The 17,611-nt window shown below is 44.0% G+C and overlaps 1 protein-coding gene across 2 annotated transcripts in view; it reads right to left on the minus strand.

Moving 5' to 3' along the window:
- Positions 1-2,120: 2,120 nt before the first annotated feature.
- The window catches only part of Brat (tripartite motif-containing protein brain tumor), a 159,831-nt gene continuing 144,340 nt past the window's right edge, over positions 2,121-17,611 (minus strand). For both annotated transcript variants that reach the window (XM_076814180.1, XM_076814171.1), the window contains exon 2: positions 2,121-9,848. In XM_076814180.1, the coding sequence (XP_076670295.1) occupies positions 7,436-9,829 (2,394 nt within the window). In that variant the 5' untranslated portion in view covers positions 9,830-9,848 and the 3' untranslated portion in view covers positions 2,121-7,435. The remainder of the gene's footprint in view (positions 9,849-17,611) is intronic.

The raw sequence follows: 17,611 nt of genomic DNA on the forward strand, positions 1-17,611 counted from the left end.
ACCTGCGCATATACTTACTTCTTAGTCGCTTCGCGATTCAGAGACCGATAGATTTGAAACATTGCTTTTTGCTCTTGTCCTGAAGCATTCGCCGTTAATTAATTTAACCTCCCTTGCAATAGGTATTCAGCGAATGTAAGAGCAGAACAAAGAGAAGGTAGGTGCCTATCGAAACGTCCCGAGAAAATTCGCTGCGAGCTGCTGAAATGCGAAGAGCCCCTCTTAGCTTTGGACTTCAGTGCTATAATGCGAGGGAACTACTTACAAGGAGAGTATTTTAGGTGTCCGCCTCCGATCGTTTTGATTTTTGGATATGTTATAGAGGACCGAAAAATAAGAAATACGTGTTTTTTTATTTTCCCCAGTCTTCATATTTGAGGGGTGAAAACTTCGTTCAAAGTTAGGGGTGAAAAATCATTTTTGTGGAATATCTCGAGAACTATTAGAGATAGGGGAATAGTGTGAATAGACGAATTTTGTGTCTTTGAATGCGAAATATGACTGACTCGCCAGATTTTCAAAAATCCACAAAACTGATTTTTCACCCCTAACTTTGAACGCAGTTTTCACCCCCCAAATATGAAAACAGGGAAAAATAAAAAAACACGTATTTCTTATTTTTCGGTCCTCTATAACATATCCAGAAATCAAAATGATCGGAGGCGGACACCTAAGATACTTTCCTTGGTAGTGGCATTGGTAGTTTTACTGCTTTAACCTAAACGGAGAAAATGAATGTCGCCCTAAACACACGAGTTCGTCCTCCGCGGAAGGGGAAATAAAAGAGCACACATAACACACTACAAGCAATGTCTTCGTTACAAAGTATATATTCGTCATGTTCCGAAATCATCCCCGTCCGACGTTCCCCAGTTGATTAGTTCGCGGCGGGCATTTTCCTCTCCTCGGACGATCTGATTCAACGGTAAACCGAGCATGAAATAAGGCTGACTGTGAGAGAGCACGCTGACCTGTCCGTTTGAAACTCCAGAGGGTTTTAATTATCGCGGTGAAGATCAGAACCGAACCCTTCGTCTTTCTCACGGTCATAATGCTACGCATTAAAGCTCTTTCGCTCTTGTTCGAGAACCTCGCGAGGCTCGCTGCTTTCTCACGGCTCCTCAACTAAAAATCCAACGCGTTCCTTTATAAAAATCCACGCACCGTTTACGTTCAGATTCCACTTTCGAAATGAAAAAGAGAATAAGAACAGTGTAACCCGACTGGAAACGCGGACTTTGAAACGAAGACTTGTCTCAAAAAGCAACTCTATACACGCTATTATTAATTACCAATCTAAAAGAAAGAGCATAGCAGTACCTAACGGTTCGTAAAAAAAAAATGGAATGTCTGGTTTAGGATCGACGAGGAATGCTTCAAGTTTGGAACGAGTGCTGAAGGGAGGAAGTACATATTGTGTATGGCAGCAGGGTGGGCATCGGTTCACTGAGAATGTAGCGACAGAAGTAAATGTTTGAGGTGTGATGTTCCGGTGGTGAAGTGCAGCGTTTTCTTTTTTTTTTTTAAATCAAATACAGTTACTTTGCATTGGTTATAGGTATACTGAATCGTGGCGTTTGTGTCACTCGATTATTGCAAACCCACCCCCGCAAGAACTGTTAGACGATTTCGATCCCAATGACGATGTAATTCTAGTTAATCGTTGACGATTCCAGTAAAAATACTATACTTCCATAAACCGAGACTGAGTAACCGTAGCTCTTCTTCTTCAAAAGAGGTTTTAAGAAAGCATTTCAGACGGTGTTTATTTCACAGAGATTATTAAGCTACCGAGTTTCTAAGGTGTCTCTTTGATGTAGGCACCCAAGGGTGCCGTTTTCCGTAATTGTTCCCAGCGTTCTTCTACACCGACTTACTGGTTACGAATATGCCGTGCTCCGTAAGCATAAGGCGCAAGTATGTACGGCCGGGGATCAATCTCGCCCGTCTGCGTAGCGGGACGCGTCTCGCGATAACGTCTCCGAGGTTTCTTTTGCCGCGATGTATGGACCTTGAAGCGGCCGCGAGTAAGGGAAGGGTTTTTGCCCGGGAAATTGAAGGGCGGCGGAGCAGCGTACGAGAGTGAGAGATAAAATAAAGTGAGGCCAAAGACCAACCGGTGTTGTGTAATATGAACTGAAAATATTATTAAAAAGCATTTTACAACAAAAAATAACTAAAAAAAACAAACAAAAATACGATTTACATTTAAATTAAGAACAATTGGGTTGTATCGTCTAAAAATAATAACATAACAAACCAGTACAAAAAAAAAAAAGGAGAGAGAGTCGTATGTTCGTTTCTTCTTGTGTTCCGTTATCCATCCTTCTGGATGCAAGGGGCGCGCGCGCATACAGAGAACACACAGGCACGCGTACACACACACATCTACACCTCGTTCCTTACTTTGGGAATAATGCATATCAAAGTAGTGCTGCTTTTTCCTCTCAATCTTTTTATGCTCGTGCGTCTCTCAACGAGGTAAGAGTGGCTAAAAAAAGAAATGGTAGTGGCGGCTAGCTGGCAAGGTAGCATGGTCTCTTCCCGACTTTCATCCTTTCTCCGGATATAGAATTGTAAGAAACGTAATAATAGTAATACTACAATTAATGGTAATAATAATAGTAATAGTAATAATGATGATAATAATCGGAATAATCGTAATAGAATAAGTGTAATAATAATATTAATAATATAACTACGAATCAACACAGACGTATGCGATTTAAATACTAATGGACAGATACGTCGTCGTGATGTGGTTTCAATGGAATAAACCCCACTATGAGGAGACGGCGCGTATACTTTTTCAGCTTTCCTTTTTTTTTTTTTCCCGAATACATGGAGAAACAACGTTTCCGGCCGGCGTTCATAGGAATCGCCTGAATTAGAAAAGAAAGAAAAAATAATAAGCCTTAAGGAACAACTAAAAGACGTCAAATACTGTGTTTTCGATCGCGCCAGAATTAACAGAGTAAAGATTAATTGTGTCGGAACCGGCGGCGGGCCCTTCCCTCGTCTATTCTCCCCCGTGTTCCGGCTAAGTCCGATCTGCTTTCGTTGCTACTCGCCCGTCGAGCGTGTCAACGTTCGGAAACTGGCTAGAATACTGCAGGACGCGCACGCGACGCGAGTACTACGACGCTTCGCCGCGAGATCCGAAGCGGCATTGTTCAACGTCCGACACGAATCAATGAACTAAAACCATTCCTTGTCATTCCCGTTTGACGCGTCAGTCTGGCAGGCGTAACTGATCATCGCCCCGAGAAGAGACGCACAGTCCCGGACGAATGAGACAGAGATCGCCAGAGCGCGCGATTCATGATGTACCCGCTGTACGAGTAGCTACGTCGCGGATAACCGAGCGCGTCTGGTGTCCGAAAATTGGTAAGAGCAACCAAGTACCTCAAGTCGACTAACAAGCGTGTGGCACTGTAACGACGAATTATCGAGGATCTTCTATCAATCTGTTTTGATTTCTCCTGCCGTTCACTTTCTCCTCGGATCGACCTCGCTTCGAATGCGAATCGATCGTCAACTCACTGCGGGACACGATTCTCAAAGTTCAAAACGTTCATAACACTAAAAATTATTTCACAGCGCAGCAGACGTACGACTAACAACTTCTATTATTTTTTTTTTATTATTTCATTATAATACTTATTTCTCTACGCTCGCTCGAGTTCCCTGGCCTATGAAACTTAAATATCAGGCTCTTCAGTGCTGATCAGAAATGCAAACGTTCCTGACGTTAGACCGCCGCTTGATGCGACTGTTCATCGAATGATTTTCTACAACTGCCCGCTCGAAGGATTAACACGCCACTGATCTGCTCTCTCGAAACTTCGCGGGCGAAGTAATCGACGTTGGTCGCGGTCCTGTAACAGCGTTACGGATTGCTTCCGCTGAAGAAGAAAGTTGTCGACCTAGTTCGCGAAGGATCCACGTTTAAAATTAACAAAAAAAAAAAAAAGAAGAAGAAAGAAAGAAATCCAGCGTCGTTATATGGATTGAGAAATAAATGCGTCCAAAAGGGTGCAACAACTGTTTCGTAAACTGTGGGGGACAACTGTCGATTCAACAAGCTCTCACGTCGATATGTCGGGGGTTAGTTTCGCGCGCATACCGGCCCGAAAATTGTGGACCGGCTCCAGGACTTCCCAAAACTTTCGGGCGGCGCGAAGGAACACGGACCAGCTTGATCTAATAATACAAGGTTTAATAACAACATTATGGAAGATCCTCGTGATTCGTGGCTTTTACCTTTCGACGTTGAGGAACCTAATGCGCCAGCTAGCCTCGTTACGTATCAAACGACGCGTTCAATTAGTGAGAAAATTGTTAGGTATTTTGCATAGGAGATATGCTTAAAAAATCGTAACACTTTTGACCTCTGCGCAGTGAGGCATTTAAATAATGAATAGATAAAAATAAAAATCATAATAATACAATAATAATACGTACATACATACAATAATAATAATAATAATAATAATAATAATAATAATAATAATAATAATAATAAAATAATATTGTAATAGTAAACATGCATGAGGTCGCGTGATAAAACCCCGCGAGGCTCTTTATCGTCGTCGACTCATCCAACAAAATATATTAATACTATACATTCGAATTCAGAACACTAGCGCAAATCGTTTTTACTGGTCGTACTATAGAGAGAATGATGGTGGTTGGAAGAGGGAAACGGCTGGTGACAGTGACGGTAATGATCGTGGCGATTGGTGGTAGTTTGTATGGGGTTGGTGAAAATTCAATTACGGCGGAACGGGGGGCGGGGGTGGGGGTAGGGGGAAACTAGCAACGAAACGGTGTTGGAAAGGAATGGAAAGAGCAGATAGCTATAGAGCAAAATAACTTACATCATTACTACAATTCACTATGACTACTCACTACGTTAACACCACTACGACTAAAGTTAGACAAAAAGGAGAACGGGAACAGAATAATGTTCGAGCGACAAGTGCGACGGACTTCTTTCCCGGGAGTCCCTAATATCTCTTTCGACTAACAATAAGTTACCGTTACGTTCGGGGGAACATGCCGATTTCTCGCGTACAGCGTACACACACACACACACACACACAGACACACACAGACACATACATTCATCTCTGTCGATGACATGCATAAACCATCGATCGAACATTTCTGGAAGGTCACTCCGAAGATCGGTCGAGGAAGACGAGAAAGAGGCACGGTGCGCGTTTCGTGGTGTTCGCCCTGTTGTGTTGCTTCTCTGGGAACATACTACTCCTTTAACTGCAAGAAGGACAAAAGTAATCTCGTCCCTTCACTCGGCACATTCTTTCCGAACTCTCATCTTCCTCCACGACAAACTGTGTCTGTGCTGCCGATCGTCAAGGAAACAAAAAAACAAAGAAAAAAAAAACAAAGAACAAAAAAACAAAAAAAAACGGATAAAATGTGACATACAAATTTACGCGCACTCCACGTTCGCGAGTGCGCGTGTGTTCCAGGAGAGATATAAAAGCGAACATTTACAAGGGACAAGAATAATACGTGTCGTAACAAAAATGAATGGAAAACAAAATAAGAAGAAAGAGATTGCGTCGAAATAAATGGACAAGATTGCGTTGGGCAGTCGTGACTATCATACGTTAAATGCAACTTAAAGCGAATCTCCCTTCGAGGTGTCGTTGATTCTTATGAAAAGGGAAGAAGAAACACACGTACATATAAATATAAAAAGAACATCTGCTTAATCATAAAAAAGAAAAAAAATACGGCGCATGGGGATGAGGAAGGGCTCAGGAAGAAGGACATCGGATGCAACGTTTATCTCTGTCCTTTAATCGCAAGATCCTTCTGAAAGTCTAATACGAGGAGTACTGAACGAACGTTTCGTAGCAACGATGCCGATCGATATTGCCGTCGTCCATTGTCCTTTGATCTGCAGATCATCCATGGTACAGGCCATCGATCGCGCACAGGGTGCTACGTTCGAATAACGCGCGCGCACGGAACGCGCGTTCGCGAGAGGAAAATAGAGAGAGAGAGAGAGAGAGAGAGAGTGAGAGAGAGAAAGAGAGAGAGAGAGAGTGTGTGTGTGTGATGAAACAAGCTCTGGCGCAACATCAATTCTCTGCGAATTGGCGACAACAATGGTGAAGAGTTGATTCGTTATGGGCCAGAGTTAAGCGGAGCCCAACGTTCGTGCCCGTCGAGCGTGATAATAAGCCGAGTTGAAATCCCAAAACGAAATTCGGAAGAATCGTGGTTCGATACGGACGGGTACACATTCGTCTTGCACGACCCAGGAAAAAGTAGGCACGCATAGAAATCACGCGCGCATCTACGTTCAAGGTGCTCGGAGAAACGTCCCTCGCGGTGTTTGCTGATCAATAGGATCACGAAATGAAGAATGAGGGAAAGACCAGGTAAGGAACGAGGAGGGAAATACGGGCAGGGACAGTTTCGCAAATAGAATTGGGAAAAGTAACAGGTAAAGGGAGAAGGGAGGAGTAGAGTGACTAGCGGCGGCGAGCTCTACAACTAAACAACAACAACAGTATTTTCAGTTATAACAACATTAACAAGTAAGTTTTTCCGCGTATATGCGCTTACACGCTTTTATGTGTGTGTCCCGTGTTGGCGCGCACACGCGTACGTTTACGCACGTAACAAAGTGGGCGTTCCGAAATCGCTTGCGGTTTTTTCGTTTTTTCATCTGCATTTTTTTTGTAACGAGCGTTTCGCAGTACACGCGTGCACGTATATGCGGCCTCGACGAGGACCGCATGTGCGCGAGTCACGCGAGCGTCTTTCATTGTCGGCTGAACCATTCTCCTTTCTCGTAATTCCTTTCTCTCTCGTTTTCGTTCCCCGGTTGTTTCAAGAATCGTTGGGCGCGCGTGTCCCTAGTTTTCGACACCGTGTCCAACGTATACTCCTATGTACATTGTTCTCAATAGCGTCACGCGCCACGCGCCCACGCAGGAACCGCACGGAAGCAGGCGCCAAAGAGAACAAACCCCTACCGATGCACGAGGCATTTTCATTAGAACGGAAGCGACGTGTCTCTGCCTACTTGGCCGTGCATTCCGCACAGGCGTGCACACGAGTAGGCCCCTGTCACCTTGAATTTCGACAACTCGATCAGCGTGTTCTCGCTCGCGTGCGCTTGCTTGCAATTCGTTTCCTCGTAATCGGCGTCTCGTAAACAGGAGTGAGGTGGGTCGAGCGGGCGAAGGTGGATAGGCGAAGTGAGCACGAGCGGTGGTAGTAGTAGTAGGTGGGCGAAGAAGAGGATAGTCAAGTGTAAGTAAAAAAAAGATCGATGAGATCCTGGCCCCGTGGCCGTTGAAACAATGGCGAGAAAAATAACAACGACAACGACAACGACGATGAAAACGACGATTGACGATCATTGTCGGCGTCATGGCGTGTCGATGCTCTACATGCCGATCGGTGGTACTTGTACGTAACGATAAATGTAGAGTCGGTAATCCTTGCTGGCCAGCACGACCGATCCGTCATCCATTAAAGCGACATCGAAGCACTGGGCGTGCTTCACCTTGCTCTCGAGGGCCGACACCAGTTGACCGTCTTGCGTGAAGATCGTCAGATTGAAGTTATTGTGATTGTCTGCTATCAGTATCTCGCCTACGGCGTTGATGCCTACCCCGATGGGGTAGTTCGTGATCCCTTCTCCGCCGATCTGCCGGAGATAAGCGCCCTCGTAATTGAACACCTTCACGCAGTGGGCGCGATTGTCGCTGATGAAGATCTCCTGTTTGTCGTTCACGACCACTCCGTTCGGGAACTCTAGGTGCTTCGAGCAGCCGAACTTCTGAAGGACGTTGCCGGCCTGATCGAATATTATCACGCGCATCACTTTACACTCAACAACAACGATGCGTCCCTTCGAGTCGACCGTTACACCGCGCGGATGCTGCAAAATATTCGCGCCGAACTTACGCACGAATTGACCGTACTGGTTGTATATCTGTATCTGATGAGTCGGCGACCGTTCGGTCACGATTATGTCGCCCGAGGTTTTCACTACGGCCACTCGATTCGGATAAAGTAACTGACCGTCTCGCTTGCCGCACTCTCCGAATTGGAATTTAAACCTGCCCTCCTTGTCGAAGATTTGAATGCGGTGATTGTTCGTGTCAGCGACGATGATGTCGTTCTGCGCGTTCACCGCCACCCCTGACGGCTCGGTGAACTGACCTTCCATCACTCCGAACTCACCGAACTTACAGTGGTAGATCATCTTCTGCCGTTTTATCTGCGACTTCGGTGGGAATATCGCCGCGGCGGACATCAGCTTCGAAGTTAGGTCGAGAACAGAGTCACCGGACGCGGTGTTTGCCGCGACAGCCACGGACGTCGGCATTGGGAAGTGGTCGTTCGTAGTGACAACTGGATAGGCGTCGCTGCCACCGTTGCTCCACTTCTCGTAAGGGTTCGTGTTCATGCCGTTTAAGTTAAGATCGCTGATGGTCGTCGAGAACGGGCCCAGGCTGTTGGCCGAGCTGAAGCGTTTCGTGATCACGCTGCTGTTTGTGTCGAAAGACGACGGTGAAGTGGACGAAGCGCAGGTCGAAGCGGAGGATATCAGGCCGTTGCTGTAAGGTCGGTCCATAAGCAGACCACCCAAGGAGCCGCCGCTACCGGGTCCGTTGCTGGTGTTGTTGCTGCCGTTACCATTGCTGGAGAGCGCCGTTGGTCGCGCAATGGGCGGTTGTTTTCCAATTGGCCCAGCGTTGCTCTCGTTGTTGCTTCTCACGTAACCGAACGTGTTCCGTACGCCCACTTGGATCGCTTGATAATTACTAACAAACTCCAGGTCGACAGTGTGATTGTTGATGTCCGGTGTGTAATTCAGCAACAGTTGAAGCTTCGAGTCGAGGAGCTTCTTAACCATCAGCACGTCGGTGATGGTAGTGTATTTGGTTAATCGTTCGACGAACTCGCAGGTCTGGAGCATCTTATCGGCCATCTCGTTGGCCTTTTGCGACAGGACACCGAGGGATATCTGCTTGGTGGAAAACACCGACTCGAGCTCCTTCAGCAACTCTTGCTTTCGCTCCTCGAGCATGGATCTGTAGAATTGGAAAGTGTCGTTGATCTCGTTCTGCGCTTTGTGATACTGCACTTGTAGACGCGCTGCGCCGTGATCGGCTGCCTTCACGGCGGCTCTCACGTCCGCCGCCTTGGCTCTGCACTCTTGCACCACTCTCGCCATTGCCTCGAGCTGCTGCGTACCGACCTCGGAGATGTGCGCGCAGTCGTGTAGCGGGCCGGGATGATCGGTAATGGTGCACTCCTTGCAAACCAACACCGTGCAGGTGCGACAGAAGTATTTCAGCAGCTCTTGCTTGTGTCGAAGACAATACGGTACTTTCTCGCCGTTAGTGTTGCCGCCGTTAATCACCAAGTTGTTCTTCGGGATCTCGGTGCTGGCCGAGCTGGTCACTGTCTCGAGCTTCGAGTCCCCAAGATTGAGGACGCGATGCCCCTCGAAGCAGTGCATGAACTGATGCGCCATTACGCAGTTCGGGCAAAGGAAATTCGCGCAGTCGAAGCAACGAGCTACAGCGTCGGATTCTGTGGATTTGCAGCCGGTACAGCGAACGCCGCCGGCGCCTCCTAATCGGCACCGCGGGCAGGGCGCCTCTCCAGGTTTCTGGGAGTCGAGGCAAAGGTCACAGCTGTCGACGTCGCAGATCGCAGAGTCGCTCGCAGGCGGAGAACTGCCGCTCACTGTAAGCGGGGACAGCGAGGCCAGGGACCCGATGGAATTCGCGCGCGATTCCAGCGAGAGTGTCGGCGAGGCCATCTTCAGTCAACCGGCATCCCTGTTAACAAAAAGCAATGGTTCGTTTTAAGGACGGCTCACCCATTATGTACCCTCCTTCTTTTTAGTCTAATTCCGCATGGTCTGCGACAGGGAACAAGCAATTTCGATCTTTTGCCCTGTCGCTGTCACGCGTTCAACCAACTCAACTTTTTCGTGCACCTCTATATTAAACCATACAAATGAATGTAGACCTGAACAACCACCGGTTCCACGCGAAATACAATTTAAGCGGGTTTTTCTGTTTATTTGTACAGGCTAACGATAGTTTCTTCACTCCCGTCGCATACTTTTGCAGGGTTACACAGGGTGTGTTGTAATAGATAGTACAACCTGCAAGTTTAATAAGTAGAGGATATATTCTGTGACTTTTCAAACAATAAGCGAATGATTAACTACTCAAAAGCGCATTAAGTCGATGGGGTAAGGCTGACAATAGTGTTTACTGCAAATACTTAGTTAATTACCTTGAAACGTCTGTTTCGATTAAGGGGGTGTACCCGTTTGAACCCGCGGAAAATGTGTACATTTTGTGGATTTTTTTACAAGTCAACGGCTTGATGAAGATTTCCCGTTTTTTTACTATCTCTACGTAGTATTATGAACTACTTAAAAAAAAAGTTTCAGTTACAAAACTATTGTTTTTCGGAAATTATGCATACATATCCGAAAGTCTCTCGATTTTAGACGGCAAAACGGTGGGCCTAAAAACTCGCGCTACGTTCAACCAATTCACTTCCAATTTTGCACGCAGGATCGTAATAAGATTCCACATCATCCCAAGAGGGCTTTTTTTATTGCGATTCCCCGTTTATTATTCATAAAGAAAAATGGTGGCCTTTTCTCTTGAAAAAGTGTAACTTTACCTTTGATCTCTCACCATTTCTTTATTTTTCAAAATTTTCAAAATCGGCCTCGTTGGACGATAGCTATTGACATACTTTATAAGAAGATTTTATTGTTTTTGATTTCAGACACGACATACAGCTGTTTTCAGGCCCACCGTTTAGCCGTCTAAAATCGAGAGACTTTCGGATATGTATGTATAACTTCCGAAAAACAATAGTTTTTTAACTGAAACTTTTTTTTTAAATAGTTCATAATACTGTGTAAGGATAGTAAAAAAACGAGATATCTTCATGAAGCCGTTCACTTGGAAAAAAATCCACAAAATGTACACATTATCCGAGGGTGCAAACAGGTGTACCCCCTTAAGCGAAATCATTTCTAAAATCACATTCATAAAATTATATTACCGGTTACTGTACAGTATTCGACATTAGAAATTTATTAATTCCCACTGATTAATTCTTAATTTGGTAAGAGTAGGTACTTCCACACGAGGTTGGGCGCTCTCAATCTTCGCCTGTATTATATCGCCGCACTTGCGAATGATTCACGATGGAAGGATGTCGTCCCTTCTAATTAAATCGCCCTGACCGAACGGTCGTGTTTCATCTGAGTGCCCGTGGGTAGACGGACAGATAGAGGGAGACAAATATGGGGGAAAACACCGAACAAAGAGAAATAAAAGAGGCCGGTGGCCTGTGAACTCAAGGTCACGAATGTGAAGGTTGCCCATGCCTCTCCTACTCGGTGCGATTGAATTTATGGTGTTTCGCGCAATGTTCCATTTGCTTTTCCACAGGAGGACGAAGATGCCAGTGTTTAACCCTTAACTGGTACCCTGGGGTCGCTCGTGACCACAAGCACCCAAAGTTCGATGTACAATTCTCGGTTCTCTAAGTTGGTAAACTGAATTTCTAATTAGTTTTAAAATAATAGTTTAACTTTCTACGCTTCTATTAATTTCTACATTACCTAAGAAGAAAATATTCATAGTGGTTGCTCTAGTGTCGATTTTACAAATTTCTATGTCCTTCTTTATTTGGGGTCTGCCACGACCCCAGTATACCAGTCACGTTTGCCAAAAACAGTATACCAGTTAAGGGTTAAGAAAAGGATAAAAGGGTAAGTCTGAGCAGAGAAAATTAGCTGGAGAAAGAGAAGCGAGTGGAAGAGAAGTAGAAGGAGGATGGAAAAACGAGAATAATCGAATGAGTAGCCAGTAGATTAGCTGGAGAAGAAGAAGAGAACCGAGTGCAAGAGGGGTAGAAGATGGAGGGAGGAGGATGGAAAGAAAGGGAATAATCGAATGAGTAGTCAGTAGAACAAAGAGCGACTCGCCGCTGAGGGAAACACTTCCGAACACGGGCTAGTTACTCTTCTCTCTGGTGCGATGCCTTCGTGCCGGAATTTCGATCGAGTCGCCAGATAAAAAGGTCAACGCGTCTGAGGGAGTATGTACTTGCTGGAAAATTACATTTACCATAGTGAATGTCAAAGGACGCATATGTTGAGCACTTGGAAGATAAGCCGCAGAGTCTGCATTAAACGATAGTTGAATTATTTTACAGTTGCAAATTATTCAATTGCAAATGATTTGAAATTCAAAGACGTTTGCCCTCGTGGACACAAATTTCAGGGGGGGAATGCTGAATCCTTTAAATTCTCTGAGCAACTGGAATCGGTTGTTTCACAAACGACATATGTACGTGACATTTTGCAGCTTTGAGAAAAACGATAGACTGTTTCATTCCAATAATTCGTGCCCTCAAAATCGGTGAAAAATATGTTTGGAATTGAAAGTCTCTGGTTTGAAAGTTTCTGCAGTAAACCACTTTTTTCCAAGACCTTTTGGGGCTATTTCGTTCAAAACTTCTAGCTTAAGGAGGTTCGATACTTCACTTGAGGGGCAAACGGCGAGATGGGTAAGCCTATGCTTATACATGGGAGCTCTGCAGTGATACCAATCTTAGATAAAAAAATTATGTAGACAAAAATGTTATTTACATGTCTATTCCTAATAAAATTATCACTACATATTTTGTTTTGGAATTCAATTAAACAAAAAGGTATGTTTAATGCAGTTAGAAATATAATATTTTCATTAAAAGTAGAGTAAAATATGCGAGTGAGATGCGGCAACGTCGCTTTGCGTCCATCTTTTTTTCTCTCTCCATCTCACACTTGTGGCGTCGTTTTGCGCGTTTCTATCGGTTCGCAACAAATTACTAAACACATGTTTACAGGTTGGTAGTGTTTTTACCAATTTTTACCGCGTGTTTTGTACAAGTATACAATGTACAGATGACTACTTGGCGTACAGCGTTGCCACGTTTCCAAAAGTACGAGCACATTGCTGTCTATTTATTCAATTATCTAATAAATCGGCACGGTTCATGTCCGATTTTCTTTTTTAGAATTTCACAGGAATATTTAAGCTTCTCATTGCAACATTTTTTAGAATTTTCTCATCATTTTCAAGGTCTTTGTGTAATATTTTATAGAAATTTTACCGCTTCTCCCGTAACAGCCTGTGTATAATAGCGCAACTTTGATTTCAATTTTTTCAAAAAGCGTGCGGTCAATCGACTTGAAATTTTGACGCAATGCGGACTACACTTTGAACATTAGATTAAAACACTTTCCAAAGATTTATCATCATTTTCGCTCCGGTATCGAACCTCCTTAATAGTGAAACTCGATATTTGTTCGAAATCGCATGTAATTAAAACAACAAAGAAAATTACGTGCACAAATATTCTGTTCATGAATGATCTTTTGTACTGCAGAAACAACGCAAGATTCTTGTAAAATATCGTTGCCATTATAGACTGTCGAGCCAAGTTTTTAATTTAAAAAAAAATTATGGCATTTTAAAGTTAAATACATTTTTCCATGCAAAATTTCGCTGCGTAATTGTTTATAAAAAAACAATTGAACGAAATACCCAGAACTTGACTCGACAGAGTATAATGGCAACATTATTTCACAAGAATCTTATTTTATTTTTCACATCATTTCTCTTGAATAAAACCCCGTATGAATAACGATTTCACTCGTGCTTCTCGTGTTATCAATTATCAATGTTTTATATATTTGATATATTAACCAAAGAACTCAATTACGACGACGTACAAGGTCAAAATCTGTTGGATAATTTGAACTGCAAGGACTGCGGCGGCAAAGAGCTAAGAATTATTGTTGGAAATTTTATTTTTCGTCTCATTAAAATTAATTGCTTCGGGACCACGAAGGAGTTATGAAACGAGGAGTATCTTAAGTGCGAAAGAACTGAAAACGGGCAACGATAGACGAACGTGTCAAAAGGGGGCGAGAGGAAATGAGGGGAAGAGGAAGGGAGGGAAGTGGCGATAGAAGAGCGCGGTGTGCCGGAGGCAGGCAGGGTGCGTGCACCCCGATCGATGAACGTCGTTCAGGGGTCACGCCGTTTTCCTCTTGCCCCTTGGCTACTTCTGTGTAGAGCCTCGAGGTGTATCAACTCCCTACTCCCCGGTCACGTTTCGCATTCACAGACTGCCAAAGCGAAAAGGGAGCGTTCGCGATCGCGCGCGCACACAATGAGACTGTGTATATACCTGGAGCTCTCGTTCGCTATACCAACTACTCCAAGGCATCAGACGAAAAAGACCTCGAATCCACCCTCGTAAGTTACGGTGCAGATTTCTTGCTTATCGACGGTGGTAATCCCTTGAAAATCCTTTGATACTATTAAACCTGAACTTATATCGGGCACCTTATAAGTTTTATAGAAAGAAAAACAGTAAACACCTTTCCCTGCTCTTTCGAGTACTACACAATTATGTAGTTCGGAGAAAGTACTGTAAAAAGTTGGTATTTCTTTGAATCCACGCTGAAGCAATTTTCTACCGAAAAAAGACTCGAGGCGTTAGTAACTGAAAGCGAATACATTATCAGAATTAAGCTGTAACTGATTGCAAGTAAATATTTAATACAGAAATAAAACAGATCGGGCGGATTCGTGAATTGATATTACAGATTTGCGCGAGATACGAAGGAAATAAATGTATGAGCTGTTTGCAGTTGAACTTAAGTTCAACAGACTCGAGATTGATTTAATCGATTGCCGAAGGTGAAACGACTGAAATCACTTGTCCTCTCTCGTTAACAGAATAACCAGTCGCTGGTAATGCAAACGGCGTAAGGACTTGAGAGCGCTAGGACGTCGCGAGTCGGTTTTCTTCTTGTTCCTGTTTGCTTCCGAGGAAGAGGAGATAGCGGTGTATCCTGGTCGACACACGTTTTTATAAGAGTAGAGGTAGAGACCGGGCGTCTATGTGGGTATGCATACATATATACACGGCGGCACCGGCATTAATCCTGCCGGCTGTCTGGGCGATCGGATCTCCTCGGGAGGAACACTCAAGGGCAAACCATAAATCTTGTCGCCCCTTGCCTCGGGTCACCTTTGTAAGCTGGTGTCTAGCAATCGAGACTAAGTGCATGAAGAAAATCGCAGGAGGCGACAAGATGCTTCTCGTACGTACAGCCCTGTATCGTGGTGCGCATAATTACACAAACGCCGCGCCATAAAGTGGTGGTCTCAGCGGTAACGACGCTATTTTATTTTTTTTTTATTAACTGTTTAACTGCGCATTTATTTCCGGAGAGAAATAGGGGCGATATCAAGCCTTCGCTTTAGCAAGGATAATAGCAAGGGAGTTGTTGGAATAACATTTAATAATATCGAAAAATTCAAATTTAATTTCTCCAATCTGGAAAATAGAATTAGTGGCAGACTTTGGAAACGTACAATTTAAATGAAGTAGTTCAAGTCATCTTGTAGGAATGTTATTCTATCAACCCTTCGTTGACAAGTCTTTTCCTGATCAACTCTGACATACCTGGGTGGCTCACACCCAGTACAATCTTCGAACGAGTGACATTCTTATCGAAAGAAGCCAATCGTTATGAAAAAAATCGTGGGTCAATTTCAAGGTCGCTAGAAGGTATAGGGGATAGTTTTTTCATTGAAACTTCAGCACAGTTTTTGTATAAAATATTCTAGATTACCCCGTGTCGAGAAAACACGAAGAAAATTTTTCAAAAATTTGTAACTGTTATGAATTTCAATATTAGAAGCTAGAAATTTACAGAGTTATTGTTCAGATACAATATTTTCAGCAGAAAGTAGTTTGTAAGTTGGCTGTGGAAAAAAGGGTATTTATTTTGCATATAGAGGGTGCAGAGCGTCGAAATCAGCTTATGGGTAGCTCACACCCAGAGTGTCACCGAAGGGTTAAAAATGTGGATTTTTATTCTGCAAATGTTTGTCTCAACAGATGAACTGTTGTTATTCGATTAATAACTAGAATCATATAGTCTTTTAACAGGGTAATAGTAAAAGTTGGGCAATATGATTTTGCAGTTCCCATTGAAACAGTGAGAAATACGTAGTACTTGATTTAAAACGCACGACTGTTGGGGCTATTCGCATTGCCTAGTTAAATTCTCGGTACCGATGGATTAATTGCAGCTTTATTAGTACCTAAAGGTTTCTTTCAAAACTTAATGCTCAAAGTGGTGAAAAAATGCGTTGTTAATGTTTCAACTGTAGGCGATCACATATTGTAGTATCGCAATCCCTAGTAGCAATTCTGGCATTCTGATGGCCAACTAACTCCCGACTTGGGGATACTGTGGGCCAATCAGTAATGCTATATAGAAATAAGAAAACGTTATAACGCGCAGGGTGCTTTAGCTTTTAAAGAAATAATTTTCAGCGTTGGAAGAAATGGCGAAGGGTAGCGGATTATCGAGAAGATGACTACTGTTGCCGAGGAAATAACGGTACGTTTTCAAACGAAGACTGCAACCCCTCGGTTGAATGTACCGTAGGAAGGGGTGGCGGACGGTGCGTCTGGTTTCTATGGAAACACCGCATCGACCATCCCAACCCTTCGACCGGGGTTCCGACGAGGGTCGAGTCCGTCACCGATGGTGGTGGGACCGACGAGGAAGGGGTAACCGCCCCTAGAGAACGGTAACTGCCGGTGCATCGCCCTTCAACGCAACGCGGCAATGCGTATTTCTCGTTTATAGGGTGATCAGAAAGTATTGCAGAATATATGTCTCCGATCCAATTTCTCCTAGCTTTATGGCCACTGCCAGGGCACAGAAATAAAACGGAACGTTTCATGCACGTAATATTACTCTCCGGTTGGTCTCGTTAAATCTTGCGAATGAAAGAGTGTGGTAAATACGGGTTAAGGGTGGATAACTTGTTCGTGTTAATCACGATCATTCATCCGTCACGTTGCTAACTGATTGTAAACATCTGATTATTCATCCACGAAGGGGTTGAAAGTTTCCTTCCGCCGCTACTTTCCTCTACCAGCAGCACAGGGTTGTGATTTTCTGGAGGTCCTAAAGCGTGTCTCCTAAGTTCAAGTAGTGTATTGTTACAGCGATAGGACTTGGAGTACTGCAACTGCTGTAAAACATAAGATTCCAAGGAGAAACGCAGGGGCGGATTCGGAGATTTGGCGCCCCTAGGCTAACAAGCGTCTGTCTCCCTTTTCGCGAAACATCGTACAGTATTTTAATTCAAAAGAGCTGAGACTATTTTCAAATTAATTCGATACAACTCACGTATGAGTTGTTGCTGTTTTGGTTTGGAAAGAAAGTGAATTAATTTTAGAGTTGCCTCAAGCCCCTGTGTTTAAAGTCACCCTTCGCTTCGGTGTTAGGAAAATTAGACGTGTTAGTTTCGCCACCTTTTTCAATTTCTTCCGCCCAAAATTTGGTTAAAAACAGTTCAGAAAATACTCAATTCTTTCGAGATGTTTCATGAAGAGTTTCTCTGTTCAGCTTGTGCTGTTCGACCAACGTGTGCTCGTGAGTTGGTGTACGTCTCAGACCAATCTAAGGTCGAATTAT

Source organism: Andrena cerasifolii, chromosome 1 (assembly GCF_050908995.1).
Source record: "Andrena cerasifolii isolate SP2316 chromosome 1, iyAndCera1_principal, whole genome shotgun sequence".
Lineage (NCBI taxonomy): Eukaryota > Metazoa > Arthropoda > Insecta > Hymenoptera > Andrenidae > Andrena > Andrena cerasifolii.